The 26,776-nt window shown below is 39.7% G+C and overlaps 2 protein-coding genes across 5 annotated transcripts in view; one reads left to right on the top strand and one right to left on the bottom strand.

Annotated features, from left to right (window-relative positions):
- si:ch211-161f7.2 (retinoic acid-induced protein 2) overlaps positions 1-3,950 on the top strand; it is a 94,844-nt gene extending 90,894 nt beyond the window's left edge. The window contains exon 3 of the transcript XR_009511760.1: positions 3,711-3,950. The gene's annotated coding sequence lies outside the window, so the exon portion shown is untranslated. The remainder of the gene's footprint in view (positions 1-3,710) is intronic.
- The window catches only part of scml2 (Scm polycomb group protein like 2), a 136,663-nt gene that overhangs the window by 14,179 nt on the left and 95,708 nt on the right, over positions 1-26,776 (bottom strand). For all 4 annotated transcript variants that reach the window (XM_059967974.1, XM_059967976.1, XM_059967977.1 and 1 more), the window contains exons 12-13: positions 13,562-13,687; positions 10,145-10,423 (exon numbers count right to left, since the gene is read on the bottom strand). In XM_059967974.1, coding sequence (XP_059823957.1) covers positions 10,145-10,423; positions 13,562-13,687 — 405 coding nt within the window. The remainder of the gene's footprint in view (positions 1-10,144; positions 10,424-13,561; positions 13,688-26,776) is intronic.

The following is a 26,776-nucleotide window of genomic DNA, read 5'->3' as shown; positions in this document are numbered from 1 at the left end:
TGTTCACCAAGATGCTACCTAGATTAGAATAAGGAAAGGTTGGACAAACTTGGGTTATTCTCCCCAGAGCATCAGAGGAATACATATGGTATGGCATCAGAATGTTTTCCCTAGAATAAAAAATGAGAGAGGAAGGTTGGTTTAATGGTGACTTGAAGGGCAAGTTTTTTTTTTAAACACAGAAAATGACAGGTGCCTGGAATGGGTTACCAGAGGTAGCGGTTGAAGTAGGCATTTTGGTGGAATTTAAGAGACTTTTCAATAGACACATGAATTATAAAGGGAATAGAGAATATGGACGATATATAGGAAGAGAACATTTAGTATATCAGGCCGAGACCCTTTGTCAGGACTGAAGAGGGAGAGGGTGGGGGAGGGGATAGGCAGGAAACATGAAGAAAGAATGTAAGGGGAAAACACTATGGGTAGTAGAAGAATGCAGAATCATGAGAGAGGTGATAGGCAGCTGGAAGAAGAGGCAGAGTGAAAGTGGGATGGGGGAAAGTGAGAGGGAGGGAATAACCGGAAGTTGGAGAATTCGAAGTTCATGCCAAGGGGCTGGAGACTACCCAGGCTGTATGAAGTGTTGCTCCTCCAGCCTGAGTTTGGCCTCATCATGGCAGTAGAGGAGGCCATGTATGGACATATCTGAATGGGAATGTGAAGCAGAGTTGAAATGGGTAGCAACCGGGAGATCCTGTCTGTTGTGGCGGACAGAGCGGAGATGCTCAACAAAGTGGTCCCCCAATCTGCGTTGGGTCTCGCCAACGTAGAGGAGGCCGCACCAGGAGCAACAGATAACCCCAACAGACTCACAAGTGAAGTGTTGCCTCACCTGGAAGGACTATTTGGGGCCCTGAATGATGGTAGGAGAGGAGGTGTAGGGACAGGTGTAAATATACATAAAGATTTGGCCTCCTCAGAGGCCTGTGGCAAAGAATTCCACAGATTCACCACTCTAGCTAAAAAGGCACCCTTTTATTCTGAGGCTGTGTCCAATGGTCTTAGACTCTCCCATCATAGAAAGCGTCCTCTCCACATCCACTCTAACAAGGCCTTTTATCGTTCCATAGGTTTTAATGAAGTCACCCCTCATTCTTTTAATTCCAGTCAGTACAGCCACAGAGCCATCAAATACTGCATTTGACGAGTAATTCAATCCAGGGATAATTTTCATGAATCTCCTTTGAACCCTCTCCAGTTTAACATGTCCTTTCTAAGATAAGGTGCTCAAACCTGCTCACAATACTCCAAATGAGGCCCCACCAGTGATCTATGAAGTTTCAACCTTACTTTTATATTTTAGACATCTTGAAATGAATGCTAACATTACATTTGCCTTCCTCACCAGACTCAACCTGCAAATTAACCTTTAGGGAATCCTGCACAAAGACTCCCAAGTCCCTTTGCACCTCAGTTTATTATATTTTTTCTCCATTTAGAAAATAGTCAATCCTTTCATTTCTTCAAAAGTGCATGACCATACACTTCCCGACACTGTATTCCAACTGCCATTTCTTTGCCCATTCTCCTAATCTAAGCCCTTCTGTAGCCTCTCTACTTCCTCAAAAAAAGCTACCTGCTCCTCCAACTATCGTTATATCATATACAAACTTTCAAACAAAGCCATCAATTCCATTGTCAAAATCATTGACATTTCACGTAAAAAAAAAATCGGCCCCAACACAGATCTCTGTGAAACAATAATAGTCAACGGCAGCCAGCCAGAAAAGGCTCCCTTTATTCCCACTCTTTGCCTTCTGCCAATCAGCCACTGCTTTATCCATGTTAGGATCTTTCCTGTAATACCATGGGCTCATAGTTGTTCAGCAAACTCAAGTGTGGCACCTTGTCAAAGGCCTTCTGAAAATCTTTTGTCTATCCTGCTTGTTATTTCTTCAAAGAATTCCAACAGATTTGTCAGGCAAAATTTTCTCCTGAGGAAACCATGCTGGCTCTGGCCTATTTTATCATGTGCCTCCAAGTACCCTGAAACCTTATCCTTAATAATCGATTCCAACATCTTCCCAACCACTGAGGTCAGACTAACTGGCCTATAGTTTCCTTTCTTCTGCCTCTCTCCCTTCTTAAAGAGTGGAGTGACATTTGCATTTTGTCTTCTGGAACCATTCCAGAATCTAGTGATTCTTGAAAGGCCATTACTAATGTCTGTACAATCTCTTCAGCCACCTCTTTCAGAACTCACCATCTGGTCCAGGTGATTTATCTACCTTCAGACCTTTCAGTTTCCCAAGAACCTTCTCCCTAGTTATGGTAACTTCACACACTTCTTGCCCCCTAACACCTGGAGCTTCCACCATACAGCTAGCACCTTCCACAGTGAAGACTAATGCAAAATACTTATTCAGTTTGCTCATCATTTCATTGTTCCCCATTACCACTTCTCCAGCATCATTTTCCAGCAGTCCGATATCCACTCTCGCCTTTCTTTTACACTTTATATTTCTCAAGTGACTAAACCCCTGACAACCCTGATTTAACCCTAACTTAATCACGTAATTTACAATGACCAATAACTCTAACCGGGACATCTTTGGACCGTGTGAGGAAACCAGAACACCCAGGGAAAACCCATGCAATCCACAGGGAGGACATACAGAGACTCCTCACAGAGAATGCTGGAATTTTACTCTGATGTCCAACATCCCAAGGTGTAGCATGCTACCAAGGCAGTATTCATTTTGCCACTTAGTCTGTACATTCCACCCTATCACAGACCTCCCTTTTGGTTTCCTTCTCCCCTTCCTCCTCTTTCTGAAACTCAAGGACATGCTTAATTTTATGTTTTCTTAATTCTCAAAAGGTCACATTAAAACATTAATTATCTTTCCACAGGGACTGCTAGATTGACTAAGAATATTCACTGTTTTCTCTTTCTGTATCAGATTTCCAGTGTTTACAGTACAATATTTTGGTTTTGCTCTTCATATTCCCAAAGGCAGGTTAATTGGCCAATGTAAATTGCCCCTAGTGAGTAAGTGAGTCATAGAACGTGGGGAAAAATGATAAAAATTTAAGGAGAACAAAATGTGGGTTCATTGTAAGTGACTGCTTGATGATTGGTGGGCACTTGGTGGGTCAAATGGCCTGTGTGCATGCTGTGTCTCTTTATGGGTCCATGTCTTGAATCAAAAATAAAAGCCAATGAATTACAAGAAGCATTACAGAGGTTAGCACTTAAAGATGTACATGATACCATATAAAACCAACACAAAATCCTCAAAAAAGACATTGCTTATGTAGATAATAAGCAATGGCAGGAGAGGTAATTATCATATTGGAGAATAAAGTTTTAAGCATATTCAAAACAGGAATGACAGTAAACTGAGGGCTGTATAAAACAAAGTATCGAGAAAGAAAAAATATAAGCATTAACTAACAGGAAATGTCAGTATTAATTGAAAATGTTTACAGACAAATGAAATGTATGACGAAGCAAAAAGAGAGAAGCAGGCAAGACTGGTATTAGCTTGTTAAACAAATATCCCTTTCATGATGAGAAAGTTACAGTATTCTACCAGTTTAATAATTTTCAAAGTGTGGAAGACAGAATATTGCATGCAAAACAAAATAGATATGGCGATGATAATGGTTCATAAGAGAGACAATTATGTTGTTGGTACTGTCTACTTCTTAATTCAAAACAAAATTGTGAATATATAGTCTATAATTTTCCAAATTCGTTACAGACAGGAAAAACACTCTAGGAATAGACATGTGAAGCATAAATGATCACAAGAGTGGAAGAAAAAAAAAGTCCACATGGATTCCAGAAGACATTTGATCTGGTATGGCATTGAACTACTGGAAAATGAGCTCAATGTGGTTAGTTATATAGGAATGAAAAGTTATTTACTTAATGTTTGGATACAGAGAACTGTCAGGGAGGAAAGAAATATGTACAGAAAATTTTAAAAGTAATATACAAGAATAAAGGTATTCAAAAAAAAACTGAATGCTGTATTTTAGTCACCTTAAGATAGAAACTATGAGGAAGTAAAACTTCAGTTATGCAGTGCTATAATCAGATCAGAATCGCAGTACCAGGTATCATTTGGACATGGAACCTGAGTGAATGCATCAGTCTTGTATTAATAGAATGGAGGTTCACTAGAACAATTCCAGAGTTCCAAAGGCTAGAGAACATAAGTTGCCTGAAATTTAATATTTGAATTAACAGATTGAAGAAAGTGTAAAATAATAAAAAGGTCTGAAAAAGTGGATGGCGAGAAACTACTTACTCTTGCACCTCTTATGCATCAATCTCAAAATGAGAGTAGGCATATCATGAGTATGGCAGTTTGAGGCAGCCTTGCACAGAAATACTAATAGAAAGCTGGAAAACTTGCAAAAAGCTGCTTCTTTTGGGGCAAATGGAGTTTTCAATAATGAAAGATTAATAAAAGATATCAAGCAGCACAGATCAAAAAATACAGAGACATACGAGTCACAATCTAATTCAGGTGCTTCAGATAGTAGGTCTGACAGATAGAAAGGCCTACTTACTGCTCTTTGAACAGACAAGCAAAACTATGAGCAGTACGCTTCAGATCAGTGCTATCACCGGAGTCAGTACCATCAAATAGTGTTCAACATCCAAGTTATTCTGTACAATTCATATCGCATGGACTTTCTCCGCAACTCAAACAAAATGTATTTTTGGTTTCCGGTTTCTCACCAAACTAAATAATCAAATCGAATAGTTGGGGGGGGGGGATGGGGTGGGGAGAAAGCAACTAAAAAGGGATTCACTTACACTGAAATAGAATTCTCTATAATTAAAATAACCAGTTTAGTCCACACTTTGGTAAATCAGATCACCAGGGTGTGCTCTTTCTCCTTGCATACAAACAGAACCTGAAACAGGATGATCCAGTAAAGAAAACTGCAGTGTTGTCTGTCTGAAGAAATAGATAAGCTTCTACATGACACCATTGAGTCAGTACACCAATTCAAATACTCAGCAGCCAGCCTACGTGAGTGTTTCACCACCATCGTGGACTTTATCATCAAATACTTGAAGGACTATGTACTGAAATGGACAGCCTGGTTGAAACCATGGGTGAACCAGGAGATCTACTCGCTACTGAAATCTAGGACTGCAGCATTCTTATCAGGTAACCCTGACCTTCATAAGAAATCAAGACATGAAATGCATAAAGCTCAGAGATGACAAGAGACCATACTAGTCCAAAATCAAGTCCCAAACCAGTTCTGTTGTGGCAGGGCTTGTATGCTATAAAAGTCAGGCAGCTCATTCCTTTCTGTTTTAAACGGAAGGGGATCAGTTTGTCACCCTCACACCAACAGCTTCCAATTCATCTGAACCTACAGTTACCGCTGCAGGCTTAAGATGAATCTTCTGGAGAGTGAACCTGCCTAATGCGTCTGACCTGGATTATGTTCCTGGCTGTGTCCTTAGATCCTGCCTGTGTTGATCAGGAGGTGGGGGTATTTTCAGACATTTTTAACCTCTCCCTGCTTCAGTCTGAGGCTCCCACCTGCTTTAAGATGACCACAATCACTGTACCTAAAAAGAATTGAGGTAATGTGCCAATGAAAACCACCCAGTGGCTCTGAAACCCACCATCATTAAGTGTTTCAAGAGGTTGGCCTTGACATTTTATTAACTCCAACCTCCCTGACAGTTTTGACCCACAGCAATTCACTTACCACAATGACAGGTCTATGAAGCACTCCATCCCCCTCACCCTACATTAATCTCTAGAGCACCTGGACACTACAGACACCTACATTAAGCTATTGTCTATCGACTACAGTTCTGCCTTCAATATTATAATTCCAAGCAAATTCATCACCAAAATCAGAGATCTGGGAGTCAACACCTCCCTCTGCAAATGGATCCTTCATCCAGTAAGGAGGGACAACACCTCTACCACGATTATTCTTAACATTAGTGCTCCACAAGTTTACACAACCTCCTAATCTACTCCCTGTACACTCATAACTGCGCGGCCAGAATGTGCTCTAACTCTCATCTAAAAGTCTGCAGATTATACCACCATAGTGGCCTGTATCTCAAATAACGATACATTGGAGTACTAGAAGGAGAAAGACAGCTTAGGAACATGAAATCATGGTAACAGCATTTTCCTCAATGGCAGCAAAACTGAAGAAAGGGTCAATGACTTCAGGAAAGAAGCTGGTCCACAGCCTCTTATCTATCTACTTATCTAAATGGAGGTTGAGCTCAGGACAGTGGTGGTGCCTAACAGTGACACCTTTGCTTGCTTCTTTGGAAACAGCCCTATTTCTAGCTTTGATATATCAGTTTTTCCTTTTCAAGGTTCTTTTGAAGACCCTGACCTGGAGTTACATGCTGACTTCAGTTCTTTGCAGAAATGGGACCCAGTCTTGGGGCCTCACGACTGGCCAATTTTTGATATGCCAAGGATGTGGCCTGGAAGACTCGCATGCCTTCAGGGTTCCAGATTTTTGTGGCTCTGGAGGCGGGCGCTGCCACCTGATGCATCGTGGGAGATGGAAGATCGTAAGCAGTGAGCTGGCTACTGACTGTTTGCCTAGAGACCAGAGTTCTTTGGGCACAGAGCTCGGAAAAAACAATGCAACAGACTTTTAACACCACAAATCAGCTAGTTGTTCTGTTATGTACCCTTTCTCACTATGAAACAGGGACACCTCTTTTTCCTTATTAGGGAGAGAGAGAGCCTGTGAATTACAGGGTGAATGAGTAGACTTTGGAGTACTGCAAGTCTGTGTCTTTATTGATGCTTTGCTGCACGCTCGAGTGCTTGGTGGGAGGTGCTGATGCCTTTTTGCTGCTTATGCATGGGAGAGGGAGATGGGGGGGGCTTTGGGGTTCTAATATTTAACTGTCATTCATTCTTTGGGGCACTCCTCTGTTTCCATGGATGCTTGTGAAGAAAAAGAATTTCAGGAAGTATATTGTATACACTTCTTTGATATTAAATGTACCTATTGAACCAATTTAACTTCAACAGTCCTGAGGTTGAGAGTTCTTAGGAATGAACATCACCAATAACCTGTCCTGTTCCAACTAGCTAGATGCCACAGCCAATGTCCAACTATGTAGGCCACTCAACAATGTCTCTACTTTGAGGCTACATAAATTTGGCATGGGCCATTGACCCTTATCATTTTTTTATCAATGCAGCGGTTTCCGGTAAGATGGTGTCACACTCGTATGTAGCAGACTCTCTAGATCTTGTTGTCTTTATGTCTTTTTCATGAACGCAATACACTGCTGGATAAAATCACAAGATATAGAGCAGAATTAGGTCATTTGACCCATTGAGTGCGCTCCGCCATTTCATCATGGCTGATCCATTTCCCTCTCAGTCCCAATCTCCTGCCTTCTCCCCATATCCCATCGTGCCCTGACTAATTAAGACTCTACCAACCTCTGTCTTAAATATATCAAATGACTTGTCCTTCATAGCCACCTGTGGCAACAAATACCACAGATTCACCACTTTCTGCTTAGAGAAATATTTCTACAGCTCCATTCTAAATGGTCAGTCCCTCTATTCTGAGGCTGTGTCCTCTGGTATTAGGACTCCCCCACCATAGGAAACATCCTCTCTACGTCCAGCCTATCAAGACCTTTCAACATTTGAGAGCTTTCAATGAGATCCTCACATATTCTTCTACATTCCAGTGAGTAGAGGCACACATGCCTCCAAATACCCCAAAACCACACCCTTAACAATCAACTCGAACATCTTCCCAGGCACTGAAGTCAGGCTTAATGGTCTATAATTTCCTTTCTTCTGCCTCCCTCCCTTCTTGGAGTGACATTTGCAATTTTCCAGTCCTCCAGAACTATGCAAGAAACCATTGATTCTTGAAAGATCACTACTAATGTCTCCACATCTCTTCAGCCACCTCTTTCAGAACCATGAAGTGTAGATTATCTGGTCCAGGTGACTTATCTACCTTCAGCCCTTTCAGTTTTCCAAGAACCTTCTCCCTGGTAATGGCAACTTCACTCACTTCTGCCCCCTACCACTCTCAAACTTCCAACATTCTGCAAGCATCTCCCACAGTACGAACTGAAGCAAAATACTTATTCAGTTTGTCCGCCATTTACTTGTTCCTCATTACTACCTCTCCGGCATCATGTTCCAGTGGTCTGATATCTACTCTTGCCTCTCTTTTACACTTTATATATCTGAAGAAATGGTTGGTATTCTCTTTAATGTTATTGGCTAGCTTACCTTCATCATTCCATCTTTTCCTTCTTTATGACTTTTTGATTTCATATTAGCTTTTATGTTGGCTTTGACATCTCATCAGAACAGTTGCATCATCCTGCCTTTAGAATACTTCTTATTTGATGTATCTATCCTGTGCCTTCCCAATTCCTCTCAGAAACGCCAGCCATTGCTGCTCTGTCATTATCCCTTCAATCGATTTTGGCCAGCTCCTCAGTTATTCCTCTGTAGTTCCCTTAACTCCAATGTAATACTGATACATCTGACCTCAGCTTTTCCTTCTCAAATTACAGGGTGAATTCTATCATATTATGATACTGACACCCCCTCCCCACCGGGATCCTTTACCTTAAGCTCTCTAAATCAATTCCTGGTCATTGCACAACACCCAAACCAGAACAGTTGATCCCCTAGTTAGTTCAACCAAGAGCTGATCTAAAGAATACCAAGTACTGCAAATCTATCCCAGCTGCGAGTTGCTGGACAGCAGTGAAGCTGGACGTGTTGCCCATCATTTTACAGCCTGCTTCAGGGGATAAGGCATCAGAGTCAGTGCACGAGGTTGATGTGTGATCCAACAAAAAGTGGAAATGACTAGCTTGGACGGCAAGACCCTGTTGAATACTGAGAGTCTAATTTATTGGTTCATTGGGAGACCAATGCCGGGGGAACTACATTGCCTTGGTTTTTGCATGGGTAGGGCCTTCATGCCTCTGGGCTGGCTGTTGTGGCTACTGGGGACGGAGACGACAGAGCTGGCACTGGATTTGGTGTTTGGTTGGGGACTGGCCCCTCATGTCAATGCTGCCCTCTAGTGTTTGCTTAGCCAAAGATGAGCTGGATTGCATTCATCTAAAAACTGCACTAGGCGAGATGAGGAACTGCTATGGGCTTGTTCTACAGAAATGTGTCTTCAGGACAACATTCAAACAGTCTATCTACATGCCGTAACACTCAGTGATTTCTGCTGTATATTTTTTTAAAACATTTTTTGTGGCTGTATGTTTTTCTGCTATCATAATTACATGTGCAATATCCGCTGTGTGCTGCATGTGACTGTTGTGTTTTGACTGTGGCCTCATAAGACGCTATTTCATTGGCTGTATTGTATGCCTGAATGACAATTAAACTTGAACCAGAATGCACTGTCTGGATATATCACGGTTTGGGATACCAATTGCTCTACCTGTGACTGCAAAAAACTGCAGAGCGTTCAGCACTTCATGGAATCCAGCCTCCCCTCCATGGACTTTGTCCATACTTCTCAATGCCTTAGCAGAGAGCATAATCAAATATCCATTCATTCCAAACATCCTCACTTCTCCTTTCTCTCATCAGACAAAATATAAAGCAGTAAAATATGTACCACCAGGTTCAAAGACAGCTTCTACCCACTGTAGTAGGTTTATTGAATGATTCCCTATTACAATAAGATGGACTCTAGACCTCAGAATCTTTATGATCTTCTTGCTTTTACTGTTTCCCTGCACTGACTTCTTAATATTGTTATTGATTTACAACCTGAATGCACTGTGTAATGAATTCATCTAACATAAACACTATGCAGGATAAATTTTTCTCGGTACTTTAGTATATGTGATAATAAACCCCAATAATATTCATTCCACTATTACTACAACTAAATTTATTAAAGTTCTAAGATTACCGGCAGGCAATCCACTGATAAGAACTATTTTTAAATGCTTCTATACTATGCCACTGACTGAAAGAACCAGAACCAGTTTCAATGAAGGTAAACAACTATTTTAAATTGGAATCTGGAAACTTCCATTCATTTCTTCACGTTTTCTTTCTTATAACTATGTGATCCTTACATCAAGAATATGCTTGAACAATAGACAACAAACATGCAGTCACAAAAAAAAATTCACTAATTAATTCCTTACCTTCTATTCTCCTTTGCATTCTGGCTCTATTGACATCGTAGTAACCATTATTTGCTGCTGAGTTTGAAGTCATCCTTCGTAAAGTAGATGCAGAGTTTGAGGTAGAACAGGATGGTACAACTGAATTTCTGAAACCAAGTTTATTTCCTGAGTTACGAAATTCACTTGAATTTCGTTGAGAGGGGCTAGGTGGTTTAGCAGTGTTCAGAGCAGAATCCAAGGACTCTGAGTACTTGTGTTCCTTTGGTGTAATATTATCTTCTGCAGGCAATACCTCAGCTAAAGGTAAAAATGAAGAGCCTGTTAAACTGTTAAATGCAGCCTGTTAAAACAATTACATTAACACTTCCCTGATTTATGCTTTAGAACTATGCCCATTTAAATCATTTCTCACAAACAGCACATGTAGCTTCACCAAATTAAACCAGATTAGCCTTTCATTTGCCATATTGATTGATATATATAAGGCTAAACTGAGTCATTGATTGTACTAGTGTCTTTGAGAGTAAATGAAAGTGATTCCGTGATTCAAAGAGATACATTGATACATAAAAAACTGGTTCCAGAGAATGACATTTTCAAATGATTAAAAATATGTATTATAAAGTAGTGCTTTAGCACTAAAGGCACCATAGAATAAATGAAACACTTTCTGAATATATAAATAATATTATATATGTACACATGTATAGAAGAGAAAATCAATTACAATAGAACTAACAAAAGTTGGGCAGTTATTGGGCATACCCGCAAGAAAATGAATCTCAGGATTGTATATGGCGACATACATGTGTAGTACTTTGATAATAAATTTGTTTAGAACTTTGAAAAAATGCAAATCAGCCTCAATATTTACAGCAATTATTGCTTTGTATCTTCTATTTGGAATCTGGCTTCGAAACAAAATCCATATTTGGAAGCCACTTAGTAAGATTTAATTTAAGCTTTAAATGTAAAGTGACCAATTATAGGTTGCATAAAAATAACTAATTGCTAAATGCATTCTACCTTAACTTTGTAACTTATATTTCTAATTCAACCAGCATTAACAACTAAATTTCATTTTGCCGAACCAACCAGAACCAAATTTAAGCAGAAAGCATAAATATTCTTCTTTGAGTCTCAAATTATAATTGTTGAGATTTAATATAAATTCCAGCATCAAGCAGTTGTAGGGAAATTGCTGGAGAAACTTCTTAGGGATAGGATATAGGATGAAGAAAATGTGTAAAAAATATATGGTTGTTGTCACAGGGGATTTCAACTTCCCTAATATAAATTGGGTCCTTCTTAGCATGAGGGGTTTGGATGGGGCAGAATTTGTTAAGTGTAACCAGGAAGTTTTCTTAAATCAATATGTGGATGGTCCAATGAGAGGCGGTGCTGTACTAGACCTGGTGTTGGGTAATGAACCTGGTCAGGTGACTGACTTTTCAGTGGGTGAATAGTTAGGGAACAGTGACCACAACTCCTTAACTTTCAGGATAGCTATAGGCAAGGATAAGTATAGTCCTTGTGAAAAAGTTTTAAATTGGAGTAGGGCAAATTACGAGGGCATTGGGCAGGAATTTAGTCAAGAAGAGAAAGGAAAAGTATGTAAAGCTTTGAAGTTAGGATCAAATGAAGCACACGAGGAGTATAAGGAAGTAAAAAAAACTAAAGCAGCGAATTAGGAAAGCCAGAGGGACCAAGAAAAGTCCTTGGCAAGTATAATGAAAGTGAATCCCAAGGCATTCTGTACACATAACAAGAACAAGAGGATAACTATGGAGAGTGTGGGACTACTCAGGTGGGGGGGGGGGGGGGGTAGGACAGTAGATGTTGTCTACATGAATTTTAAGTAATGCGTTACTCATGAGAGGCTAATCCAGAAGACTAAGATGCGTGAGGTCAATGGTGAATTGATTGCTTGCATTCAGAACTGGATAGTGAATAGAAGACAGAGGGTAGTGGTTGAAGGGACTTATTCAAGCTGGAGGTCTTTAATTAGTGGTGTTCTGTAGGGATCTGTGCTGGAACCTCTGCTGTATGTGATGTATGAAAATGTAGATGGGTGGGTTAGTAAGTCTGCGAGTGATATTAAGATGGGTGGCATTGTGGATAGTGTAGACGACTGGCAAAGAAGACAGCACAATATAGATCACTCGCAGATATAGGCAGAGAGATGGCAGATGGAGTTTAACCCAGATAAATGTGAGGCTTTGCACCTTCGTAGGGCAAAAGCAAGGAGACAGTACACTATTAAGGGCAAGGTCCTTAATAGTGTTGCTAAGCAGAGAGATCTTGGGGTCCAGGTTCATAGCACTGTGAAAGTGGCTATACAGGTTGATAAGGTTGTTAAGAAGGTTTATGGAATGCTTGCTTTTATTAGTCAAGGCATTAAGTTCAAAAGTCAGAAGGTTATGTTACAACTTTATAAAAGTGGTTAGGCCACTTTAGGAGTATTGCGTACAGTTCTGGTTGTCCCACTATAAGGAGGATGTTGGGACTTTTGAAAGGGTACAGGAGAGCTTTACCAGGATCTGCCTGGTTTAGAGGGCATATACTATCATGAGAGGCTGGTTAAACTTGGGTTGTTTTCTCTGGAGCTCTGGAGACTCAGAGGAGATCTGATAGAGGCTTACAAGATTGAGAGGCATAGATAGAGTAGGCAGGGAGTATCTGTTTTCCAGGGTAGAAATGTCTAATACCAGAGGGCATTGCACTGAAGATGAGAGGGGATAGGTTTAAGAGAGATGCAAGTATTTTCACTCAGAGTATCGTGGATGCCTGGGATGCACTACTTGATATGGTAGCAGAAGCAAATACATCCGAAGCTTTTAAGAGATGTTTGGATAGGCACATGGATGCAAGGAAGATGAGGGATATGGACATTGTGTAGGTAGGAGAGATAAGTGTTTGGGTGTTTTTGATTTGCTTTTTAGCTGTTTCAACACAATATTGTGAGTTGAGTGGTCTGTTTCTGTGCTGTACTGTACTATGTTAAGCGTTTCAGAAAAATCAATATTGGAAGGACACAAGTTAAACTGATTCCTCTGTGATTCATACACAGTAAATCAAGGTTATGGAGACAAATCAAATCAATACTAACTTCAGCCCCCTCCTCTCAGTTTATAAAATAGTATGTACTCATGGTAAGGAAAAACTGAACTACATCCACTGCAATGTTAATTGCTACCAAATGGAGAAAATGGATGCAATACCATAAAAGTTCTAACTTTAAGTTATGCACTTGTAGATACCTCTTTAGGATTCAAAACGGCAACTCAGGCAACTAAGCAAAACCAGCACACAAAAAGGGGAAGAATGTTCATGAGGGTAAATACATAACTTTGCACTCAAGTTAAACTCATTTAATCGAAATACAATTCATATTCAGTAATTAATAATCACCTTGTAAAAAAAATAGTACAGTACCTTCAGAAGGATAAGATTCTGCTCTGGGAAGCTTTGGGGAGAGGGGAGCAGTATATGGTGGAGATTCCTGTGGAAATCGTTTTAGTCCCCTGCTTAATGTAGCTGGATCTGATATCTCTTCTTTGGCTAAGGGAAAGAATTGCAATATTGTCATAAATATATTACATCAGTCATACCATTAACTTCAACAGAATACTAAATCTCAGACTAAGTATAGAATTAAAAGTAATAAATTTGACGTTGCCCATTTTTGCTTCAGAACTATCTTAGTTATTTAGAGCTATGTACCCAGAAGGAGAAAAAACAAGAATTAATCCAATTCCTATTTAAAAGCTTTAACTCAACCTGTATCAGCTTTCCTAAATTGCAACTCACCGCATAAACAAACAATTGAGAAGTTCAGCCTCTGCATCTCTAGTTCCAATTTAAGAACTTTACTGCATAGTACTATTAATTGGCAAGAGAGACATAGTGCGGCATGTATGAGGATCCAATTACTAAATCTTCGTATTGTACCTCTAGTTAATTTAACTAGAGATTAGATTAGAAAATCAAAAGTATCCTTGTTCAAAAATAACATTCTTCCATTTCGTTCGAAATGAAAGCAATCCACACCAATTGCTTACAGAATGTAATTGGTGAAAAAAATCAATGCAAAAAGTGCATTTTGATCCATTAAAATAAAAAGAAACTGTGACACAAGAGGGTCTCTCTTGTAATCAATATCACTTGAACATAAACGCATGGATCAGGAGGTGAATTTAAAAACGATACTAGATTCTACCTTAAATTTTATATCATCTTTCCACAAAAAACAGATAATATCATTTTCATATGAACAATGTTAACTTTTAAATAAATGCTTTGTAACATTGATACAAAACTGAGAAGCATGGGGTAAATTTAAATTCATATTGCTTTTAGAGAACAATAACTAAGACTTAATATTCTCTGTAGCTATATTTGGTAGGATTACATCAATATAGTACAAAACTTTCCATGTCTCAGCAGTTCATTCATTTTCCATACACTAATTCAGTTCCTAGAGACCCAATACCACACTTGAAAGTATTTCTCAGAGTTTTGTGCATCTGAATATTATAAAAAGCAAGTTGTTGTTAAGTGGAGTCTGCAGGCTACGCTTTCAACCTAAACTCAACACAAGTGTTCTAAAAGAGAAACTGAGCTATCTTGCTTCTACAGTATGTTTAGAGCAAGTAGTGCTTCCTTCAAAGGCATGTTTGTCAATTTCAAAACTTTTCTCTGATTTATGATGCTTTAAATATTCATTAAAACTGCTTATTAAAGCAGCAGTTTTTAAAAATGTTCAAATATATTTAAGGCAATTTCTGTTTCTTTTGTAGATCTAAAACACATACATGGATCTATTAAAATATTATAGTATGTAGTAGTAATGCTAATGAGCAGTGGCACATCTCGGCCCTTGAATCAACAAACAGTTGCAGTTTTTGTGTATTATAATGCTGATCTTGGTTCTTCAATACTGTAATATAATGTAATATAAGCATAATGGATTCAACCTGATGCATCTGAAGAGGTACAAGTTGCCAGTCTTTTAAGGGTATATATGGTTCTGCAGGTTAATGGTTCAAGCTTGCAAAATTCTTTTCATATGCATTGTGCATATTAATTAAAGCAAACTTATGAAGTTGAGGTCCTCTAAATTTATTTGCATTTTATGGGTCTTGATAGGTTTATTATTTAAAAGCATTTTAAGGGTCCATTGCCCTAAATGTTTATTGATCCAAGATGCTGCATTAGCTTGTGAAATTTGTGCATTTCTGGTGCCTTACTGTCTGAATGGCTGCGGATGTTTGAGTTCTGTGCATTTAAGGTACTAAATTATTTTGATGCATCTTAAATGCAAGTAGTGCATGAATAATCTAATGCTGTACAATACATATGTTATTAAATTATGCATGTACTACTGCATGACTTGTGTGTCTGACATGCTGCATTTTTGGGGTGCTCTATGATTCTGAAGAACTGCATTAATTAAATGGGCTTCATGTTTCTGATATACTACATTAAAATGAATTATGAGCCTGTAATGTTCTATTAATATGAGGTGCTTCAGAGACCCCACTTCTGTTGCAGTATGGTATACACCATGGGTCTGAAGTGCTGTTTTACTTCAAACTGCTGGTATGGATGATGTTTTATAATAATCCTGCTGTTGTTTATTTACTTAGGCTGCGAGATGCAGTATTAATCTGAGACAGTGTCACAGTTTGGGGGTGTTTTTGGTACTTGGATTCTTAAATTGGTTGAGGTGCTTTTAACAACCTGAGGTTACATAATAATTTGAGATACTTTATAGATCCATGGAACTGCAACAATTTCTGCTTTAAGAGGTTATGTATTTGTAATAATTTCAGATCTTCATAGGTTCATGATGGCTTTTATGGATGATGTGCTAAGAGTTGGATTTGAGGTTTTGTGCCTACAAGTCTGTGATACTCCATTCATTTGATGTCCCATGTAGGTGTACTGGCTGGAACTACGTCATGGTCTATTGTTCTCTCAACTTATTGTAATTTTATGGCTCTGATGAAAGTCTAATTCACTGAATAAAAAGTGATTGGTGAACTTGAGCTTATGGATAGTTTGAGGGTGCTTTAATGACATGAATGCTGCATTAGTTTGAGATGTTTTGAGTATCTGAGGTGCTGTACTACACTTATACGCTTTGAGGGGCTGATGGACAAGGAGCTCCATAGCAACAACGAAAGGGCAAAAAATTGTTTTACTTACTTAGAGATACAGTGCAGAACAGGCTCTTCTGACCCACTGAGCTACAATGCCCAGCAGCCCGCCTATTTAACAGTAGCTTAATAATTGGACATTTTACAACAGCCAATTAACCTCCTAACCAATACATCTTTGAACTGTGGCTAGGTTTGTGACTGGATTGTCACAACAGTAGTGATACGTATCTATGCAAGAAAATTTGCATACTAAAATGTAAACATGCACAAAATTACAAGTCAACATCTGTGACTCAGTTCTATTTAATTATTGAAATTGGTGTTTAAAATGCACCTGCAGATCCTAAGTTCTTTTGACACAAACTGGAAAATGTGGGTGGTTCTTGGTTTGCCAACTCTCAAATCTAGCATATTAGACTTTTTCCTAATTTATGGCAGAGCTAATTTTGGTTACAAGATAAACAACAAGTTAAGCTACATCATAGTGAAGCCTCTTTGTATTAGTGGAATGAATGAATGCATCTGCACATTTTTCATTAAGATCAACACCATTAAAAATATCAATTTCCCTGTGCGTGTGAACCATCAATGAGGTATGTTGATATAATTTATGTTCCAAATCTTTGACTATTCACCAGTACATCATATAAATTAATCTCATAAATCTAATTCCTTGTAACGTGAACAGGGAGCTTATGACAAATGACGCTAGAAAAAATCCAGACTCTTTAAGACACTTACCATACACAGACAGTAAAAACAGAACTTATTTTGAGATCCACCTCAATAATCTTTGGTGTAAATGTTCTACTGAACCACATACATACAGTGTAATCTTCATGTTTAACAAAGTCTGAAGTAAATTTATTATCTAAGTATATATAATGTCACCATTCACTTTCTTGCAGGCATTCACAGCAAATACAAAGGAATACAACAGAATCAATGAAAAACTGCACACAATGAAGACAATCAATGAGCAAAAGACAATAAATTACGTAAATAACAAGGGAAAAAACCAAAATAATAAGTAATAAATATTAAGAACAAGAGTTATAAGAATCCTTCAAACTGAGTCCATATATTGTGGAATCAGTTCAGTGTTGCAGTGAATGAAGTCATCCACTCTGATTCAGGAGCTTGACAGTTGAGGGGTGGTGTGGGTCCTGAGGTTCCGGTACTTTCTTCCTGATGGCAACAGTGAGAAGAGAACATGGCATGGATAATGAAGGTCCTTGATGGATACTACTTACCTATGATAGCACACCTTTAGATGTGTGGGGAGGGCTTTACTTATGATGAACTGAATCTACTATTTTTGCAGGATTTTCCAATCAAGGGCATTCATATTTCCTTACCAGACCACGATGCAGCCAGTCAGTATACTCTCCACCATGCATCTATATAAGTTTGTTAAAGCTTTAGATGACATGACAAATCTTTGCAAAATTCTAAGAAAGAGGCGCTGTGCTGCTGTGCCTTCTTTGTAATGGCCATTATGTTCTGAACAGATCTTCTGAAATTATAACACCAAGGAGTTTAAAATTACTGACCCTCTCCACGTCTGATCCCCTGATGAAGACTGTTTCATGGACCTCCAGTTTCCTCCTCCTGTGGTCAATAATCAGCTCTTTGGTTCTGCTGGCATTGAAAGGTTGTTGTGGCATTCTGCCAGATTTTCAATCTCCCACCTATATGCTGATTTGACATCACCTTTGATTTGGGCAACATCAGTGGTGTCATCAGCAAACTTAAATACAGCATTTGAGCTGTATTTATCCTCATAGTCATAAGTATAAAGAGAATAGAGTAGGGGTTAAGCACATTGTTTTGGGGTGCACCTGCACTGATCGAGATTGTGGAAGGAATATTGTTGCCGATCTGAACGAACTGGGGTCTGCAAATGAGGAAGTCAAGGATCCAGAAGGCATTGAAGCATAGGTCTTGGAGCTTAATAAACCGAAGCCGATACGTTGCTTCTCGGGCAGGAGTTGATGTATTTTATCACCAACTCTCAAAGCACTTCATCAGAGTGGATGGAAGTGCTGATGAACAATAGTGAATGAGACAGATTACAATGTGCTTTTTGGGTACTGGTATGATTGAAGTCTGCTTAAAACAGGTAAGGACCTCAGACTGCTGAAGCAAGAGGTTAAAGATATCAGTAAACACCCAGCTAGTTGATCCGTACAGGTCTTCATTGCTCAGCCAGGTAAACCATCTGGGCCAGATGCTTTTAGCGGGTTCACGACCTGAAAGATGCTCTCACATCAGCTTCAAGAAACTAAAATCACAGGGTCGTCAGGGGAAGTGGGAGCTCGTGAAAGTGCCATGTTTTATCAGTCAAAGCAAGCATAACAGGCATTGAGCTCATCAGAGAGCAAGATCTTTTTGTCACATATGTTGCTTGGTTTTACCTTGTAAGGGGTGATAGCGGTCAAGTCCTACCATAGCTGTTGAGCATCCTTCTGTGCTTCAAACTTGGTTTCGAATCGCCACTTTGCATGTGAGTTGACTTTCCAAATCATCTTGTATTTTACTTGCACGCCATTGATCTGGGACTCATCAGATTGTCAATCCCTTAGTTCACCCAGGGGTTTTAGTTGTGGAAGTCTGGATGACTGTGTGGGACCACACTCATCCTCGATTTTATAATGTCTGTGTCAACTGTGAAGTATTTGTTCAGATCCTCTGATGGGTCTTTGAATATAGCCTAGTCCACCAAATCAAAGAAATCCTGCAGCTGCTCCTCTGCCTCCTGCGCCCACCTCAGTTGTCCTTACCTCTGGTGTCTTGCTATTTAGTCTCTGCCTGTATGCAGGCAGGAAGAGGACAACCAGATGATCAGATTTCCCAAAATGCAGTCTAGGGAATGATCAGTAGGCATTCCTGATCATGGTGCAACAGTGGTCGAGTTTGTTGGGACCCTTGGTGCTGTTGGTGATAACGATAATTGGGCAGAGAGATTTCTTCAAGCAAACATGATTCAATTTCTCAGCAATAATTTGTCAGGCATTGGGGTAGGCTGTTTCTTGCTTGCTAATTGCCACACTCAATACATCAAGTGCTTGCTTAACATCTGCCTTTGGTAAACTGTGATCAGGATCACATCAAGCAGAATGGATGGCACTTAATTATTAGTTATTCCAGGTCAGGAGAACAAGAGTGTAACAAAACCACTATCAGGAAGACATACTTAACTTAACCTTTAATTTAATGTCTTGCATCAACATCATCTTCAATTTGCAATTGCTTCCTTTCAACGGGGAAATTCACCATTATGTTTTGCTGATTCTTCTTTGAGGGATGTCACAAGGAATATACTGTTTGGACTCACTTTAGTATTCAATACTCATGGCATAAAATATCTCACAATAGAAAGGCGGATGTCAGAAAATACTTCAGAAGTTATTGGAAAATAAATTTAAACTTTGAAGGGCTAAGAAAGAAATCACATTGTTATTAAATGCAAAACAGTTTTAACCATATTCAGTGACTTTCTGTTCACCTGATCCATGATGCTATTTTGAGAACCTTAATTTAAAGTTCAATTTTTAGAAATCAAAATTCACTGAAAACAGTAAACCAAAGCTAACAGAAAGTTAACAAGCAAAAAAAGAGGTATAGTTAAAATCTATTTAAACCAACTTGTTGTGTACCAGCCATTGAGGTCCACTGAAAGTGTTAGAAATTAATGACTGGAGGTTCACAAACATGCTTCAGAAATTAAGGTGGATTTTCTCTGTATTCAGTCCTAATGTAGTAAAATTAAAGATCATGCTCAAGGTTGTGTTGATAAAGCATAAGTAAACTTGCAAGCAATTTCCACATCAATGGATAATTACCAGTTTTTTTAATAACTGTGGCTAATGTTTTAAAGTATTCCCAATGCTATTTGTCTGGACCCTTTCCTAATATCTTTAAGTTGCTTAAGTGGCAATATGCACCCCCCTCCCCTTATATTATCACGATTTTGTCTGAATGACTCCCGTCTTACATTCTATCACATACTTGCCCCTTGTATTTGTTTTTCCATCTCTCATTTTTCTTATATGCATTGCATTTGAGGCACTTTAATGTTAAAACAGTAATCATTTATCTCCAAACATGTTTCCTGATCTGTTTTCATTTCAGTTTCACGGGATGGGGAAATACTGTGTTCTTTCAAAAACTCACTCAGATTGAAAGCAACAAGAATATTCCAAAATATTCACACAAATTATATGAGAGAATTGGATCTACTTAAATGCCAAATAATCTCCAGCCAAGTTAAATGTGATTGCCTCAAACAATATGGCCGAGCGACAATGCTTTAGTTTTTAAACTTCAGAAAGTCTGGTAGCCACCAATTATCCTCTCATATTCTTCTACAAAATATGCAGCATTAGTGTCTATTACTACAGCAAATGTTGTGCAAATATTTCATTCTCTTGATATCACTGCTAAAGGACTGTTAACTCTTTGAGGGGGATGGTGCAATGCAGAATGAGTACAAACTGAAAGAGAAATTGTAAACCTAAATCCCCTTAGAATAGTCGTGCTACCAAGCAACTCTTGGTGATGGCAGTTAAGCCTACATGTAGAATATACACTGTACCCTTGCTACTTTCAATGTATTGTTCAGCATTGATTTATTGAGGATAGAAGGGGGAATCAGTTGTTTTCTTTGCCCATGCTTGACCCATGAAACTCCCTTCTACGTGTATACCACCATATTGCCAATTCCAGTGGGTCCAAATTCAGAGAAAGTGAGTGGGGGAATCTGGCACTTTATGAACAAGTTATGATTCTGTGGCTGTAACTACTGTAAGTCAGATAGTTACTGGCTAAGTCCATGGTTCACCTTTCTCAATTTTGACATTAATCCTCAGATAATTGTGAGGTGGATTACACACCTTACTGGCCTATAACTTTGCTTCTGAATTTGATATCTAGATTGAAGATGGGTAATATAGAAACATAGAAAATAGGTGCAGGAGAAGGCCACTTGGCCCTTCGAGCCTGCACCACCATTCAGTATGATCATGGCTGATCATCCAACTCAGAACCCTGTACCTGCTTTCTCTCCATACCCCCGATCCCTTTAGCCACAAGGGCCATATCTAACTTCCTCCTAAATATAGCCAATGAACCGGCCTCAACTGTTTCCTGTGGCAGAGAATTCCACATATTCACCACTCTGTGTGTGAAGAACTCTTTCCTCATCTCGGTCCTAAAAGGCTTCCCCTTTATCCTTAAACTGTGACCCCTCGTTCTGGATTTCCCCAACATTGGAAACAATCTTCCTACATCTAACCTGTCCGATCCATTTAGAATTTTATACGTTTCAATAAGATCCCCCACCCCCCAAATCTTCTAAATTCCAGTGAGTATAAGCCTAGACGATCCAGTCTTTCTTCATATGAAAGTCCTGCCATCCCAGGAATCAATCTGCTGAACCTTCTCTGTACTCCCTCTATGGCAAGAATGTCTTTCCTCAGAATAGGGGACCAAAACTGCACACAATATTCTAGGTGCGGTCTCACCAAGGCCTTGTACAACTGCAGTAGAACCTCCCTGCTCCTGTACTCAAATCCTTTTGCTATGAATGCCAACATACCATTTGCCTTTTTCACCGCCTGCTGTACCTGCATGCCCACCTTCAATGACTGGTGTACAATGACACCCAGGTCTCGTTGCATCTCCCCTTTTCCTAATCGGCCACCGTTCAAATAATAATCTGATTTCCTGTTCTTGCCACCAAAGTGGATAACCTCACATTTACCCTCATTAAATTACATCTGCCATGAATTTGCCCACTCACCTAACCTATCCAAGTCACCCTGCATCCTCTTAGCATCCTCCTCATAGCTAACACCACTGCCCAGCTTCGTGTCATCCGCAAACTTGGAGATGCTGCATTTAATTCCCTCGTCTAAATCATTAATATATATTGTAAACAACTGGGGTCCCAGCACTGAGCCTTGCGGTACCCCACTAGTCACTGCCTGCCATTCTGAAAAGGTCTTGTTTACTTCCACTCTTTGCTTCCTGTCTGCCAACCAATTCTCTATCCACATCAATACCATACTCTCAATACCGTGTGCCTTAAGTTTGCACACTAATCTCCTGTGTGAGACCTTGTCAAAAGCCTTTTGAAAATCTAAATATACCACATCCACCGGCTCTCCCCTATCCACACTACTAGTTCCATTTTCAAAAAATTCTATAAGATTTGTCAGACATGATTTTCCTTTCACAAATCCATGCTGACTTTGTCCGATGATTTCACCTCTTTCCAAATGTGCTGTTATCACATCTTTGATAACCGCCTCTAGCATTTTCCCCACCACTGATGTCAGACTTACCGGTCTATAACTCCCTGGTTTCTCTCTCCCTCCTTTTTTAAAAAGTGGGGTTACATTAGCCACCCTCCAATCCTCAGGAACTAATCCAGAATCTAAGGAGTTTTGAAAAATTATCACTAATGCATCCACTATTTCTTGAGCTACTTCCTTAAGCACTCTGGGATGCAGACCATCTGGCCCTGGGGATTTATCTGCCTTTAATCCCTTCAATTTACCTAACAACACTTCCCTACTAATATGTATTTCCCTCAGTTCCTCCATCTCACTAGACCCTCGGTCCCTTACTATTTCCGGAAGATTATTTATGTCCTCCTTAGTGAAGACAGAACCAAAGTAGTTATTCAATTGGTCTGCCATGTCTTTGTTCCCTATGATCAATTCATCTGTTTCTGATTGTAAAGGACCTACATTTGTCTTGACAAATCTTTTTCTTTTCACGTATCTATAAAAGCTTTTACAGTCTGTTTTTATGTTCCTTGCCAGCTTTCTCTCATAATCATTTTTCCCTTTCCTAATTATGCCCTTTGTCCTCCTCTGCTGGCCTCTGAATTTCTCCCAGTCTTTAGGTGTGCCGCTTTTTTTTTGCTAATTTATATGTTTCTTCTTTGGACTTGATACTAACTCTAATTTCTCCTGTCAGCCACAGGTGCACTACCTTCCCTGGTTTATTCTTTTGCCAAACTGGGATGAACAATTGTTGTAGTTCATCCATGTGATCTTTAAATGCTTGCCATTGCATATCCACCATCAACCCTTTAAGTATCATTTGCCAGTCTATCTTAGCTAATTCACATCTCATACCTTCAAAATTACCTTTCTAACCAGCAATCTAACCAGCAATGCTACCCCACCCCCTTTTCTTTCCTATCTATCCCTCCTGAATATTGAATATCCCTGGATGTTGAGCTCCCATCCTTGGTCACCCTGGAGCCATGTCTCTGTGATCCCAACTATATCATATTCATTAATAACTATCTACACATTCAATTCATCCACCTCGCATTGACACATAAAGCCTTCAGGCTTGTTTTTACAACACTCTTAGCCCTTATACAACTATGTTGAAAAGTGGCTCTTTTTGCTTTTTGCCCTGGATTTGCCTGCCTGCCACTTTTACTTTTCACCTTACTACTTTTTGCTTCTACCCTCATTTTGCACCCCTGTCTCTCTGCACTTGTTCCCATCCCCCTGCCACATTAGTTCCAGTCCAGCCCAGGTGCAGACCGTCCTGTTTATACCAGTCCCACCTCCCCCAGAACTGGTTCCAATGCCCCAAAAATTTGAATCCCTCCCCCCTTGCACCATTTTTGAAGCCACGTATTCAACTGAAATATCCTCCTATTTCTACTCTGACTAGCACGTGGCACTGGTAGTAATCCAGAGATCATTACCTTTGTGGTCCTACTTTTTAGTTTATCTCCTAACTCTCTAAATTCACCTTGTAGGACCTCATCCCATTTTTTACCTATATTTTTGGTACCTATGTGCACCACGACCATTGGCTGTTCACCCTCCCATTCCAAAAAGGAGGCTGCTGCTTTCCCCTGATGAGACATCTCCCCCAACAGTATCCAAAACAGTATATCCGTTTAGGAGGGAGATTACCTCGGGGACTCCTGCACTACCTGCCTACTGCTACGCTGTCTAGTGGCCACTCCTTCCCTTTCTGCCTGTGTAGCCTTTACCTGCGGTGTGGCCAACTCACTGAACGTGCTATTCACGACTTTCTCAGCATCGCAGATGCTCCAGTATGAATCCAATCGCAGCTCCAGATGCTCAATGTGTCTGCCAGAAGCTGCAGTTGGACACACTTCCTGCACACATAGTCGTCAGGGACACTGGAAGTATTCCTGATTTCCCACATGCTGCAGGATAAACAAACCACAGGGCCGATCTCAGCTGCCATGACCTACCCAATACTTGCCTCAACTTTTGAAACTTTCTCCTTTGAAAGGAACTTAACTGGGCTTACCTCACTTGGAGTGAAGCTAATCCTCAGCCTCGATTGCTCAATCAGCTGCATTCTGCTGAGTCTGAGCTATTCAAATCTTGATTGTCTAATCAACGGCTTTCTGCTGAGCTATTCAAATCTTGATTGACTTGATTGCACAGTCCAACTGCCAAAACTGCCAGAATCTCTCAAGTCAAAGCCTCAAATCTCCACTCCTTCACTGGTCCACTCACTCACTGGCCACTTTTTATCTATTTGGTTTTACCTCTATTCCGTTTTGTTGGGCAGTTTCAGTGAGCAATTATGAGGCCATCACATTGATGTCTATCACCAAACATACACATTCAAAACTGGGCAAGGATGGTAGATTTCCTAAGCTGAAGGGTAAGTATCTGGAAATTACATAGACATCATTAAGAGTAATATTTTTGAAATTCCCCAGTTGCCGTGGTGGGAGATTAAGTTGTGATTCTGGATTATTAACCCTGTGTCTGAGTTACTGAAACTTCTGTGGAATATTAAACTAAACTTACATTATTTTTAGGAAAAATACTGTGACCATTTACCTTGCCCCTCATGATTTTATACACTTTGATAAAGGTTGCCCTTCAGCCTACAAAGCTCAAACTTTACTATAACTAAAGCCTAACAGTCCCAGTATCATCCCGAGGTATCTTTTCTGCACCTTTCCAGTTTAATGACATCCTTCCTATGCCTAGGTGGCCAGAACTGCACACAATCTCCAAGTGTGCTTTCACCAACAACTTGTAGAGATGTGACATGATGTCCCAACTCCTGTGCTCGATGCCTTGACTGATGAAGGATACATTTGGCATGCTTGTCTTCAATATCTCCAGTTTCAGAGATCTCTTTGCCCGTTTCCTTAGGTCTCTCTGTTGTGCAACATGGTCCAGAGCACCACCATTTACCAAATCCTACCCAGGTTGAATTTACCAGTATGTAACATCTTACACAAATCTGAAATCAATTTTATCTGACATTCCTTGGCCCAGTCTCCCAGCTGATCTACATTTTAGGTTGCCCTCTTCAGTCCACTATACTATTAATTCTGATGTCATCTGCAAAGTTACTAAACATGCCAAATACATTCTCATCCAAATTATTAATATAGACAACAACAGGGGATCTTTTGTCTAAATCTAAACTATCTCGATTCTACCCTAGCATTAGTCCGCTCTGTGATAAATGCAAGAGGGGCGTGGCCTCTCTCATCCATATGTACTGGTTCTATCCTAGCTTGGAGAAATTCTGGAAAGATGTCTTCACTACGTTATCGTGTATGCTGAATCAGCACCTAGAACCAAACCCCTTAATTGCTCTGTTCGGTTTTTGGGGCGAGACAGATTTATGTCTGGGTCCAACCAAATGCCGAATTATTCTCCTTTGCCTCTCTCCTGGTTAGATGCTTGATCCTCCTCAGATGGAGAGATGTTGCCCCGCCCACTCATGCTCAATGGCTTAACGACATCATGGCCTGTTTGGACCTCGAAAAAATTCATTATTCAGTTCTCAATTCGGATCTAAAGTTCCATAAGGTTTGGGGACCTTTTATCGAGTACTTTCATAACCTTCCTCTTGACTAGGGTTTTTTTTTTCTTTTCGGTCCCTTGCTTTCAGCTCCTTTTTTTTCTGGTAGAAGGCATTATTACGCTCTGTTGCTGAGTGTATTCACAGTCTGGGAGTTTGGCTGTCCTGACTTATACTCTCTATATTGTGTTGTGGTTGGTCTAGAGTTGCTGTTGTTTTTTTCTTGTGTTGTGGGGCTTGGGGAGGACACTAAGCTTACTTGTCTTTAATTTTTTTTGCTAAATTCTCTTCCTTTGTAGCATATTGTTATTGTATGCTTAATTTTGCACTGTTTTAATGTTCCTCATTGGGATTTGGGGTTTTTAATTTGTAAAATGTTTTGAAAAACTAATAAAAAAAAATATATATAAAAAAAGACAACAACAGGGGATCTAACACCAACCCAATGGCATACCACTGGTCACATGCCACCAATTTTAAAAACCTTACACTGACATCTTCTGCTTCCTTCTACTAAGCCAATCTTGTATTCAATTGACTTGCTCATTCTGGATCACATATTAGCTGATCTTCTGGACTTGCCTATCATGCTGGACCTTTATCAATGGCCTTGCTAAAGAACGGCTCAAGTACCAGAAAT

The sequence above is a fragment of the Hypanus sabinus genome, chromosome 4 (assembly GCF_030144855.1).
Source record: "Hypanus sabinus isolate sHypSab1 chromosome 4, sHypSab1.hap1, whole genome shotgun sequence".
NCBI lineage: Eukaryota > Metazoa > Chordata > Chondrichthyes > Myliobatiformes > Dasyatidae > Hypanus > Hypanus sabinus.
This window is presented reverse-complemented; position numbering and strand designations above follow the sequence as displayed.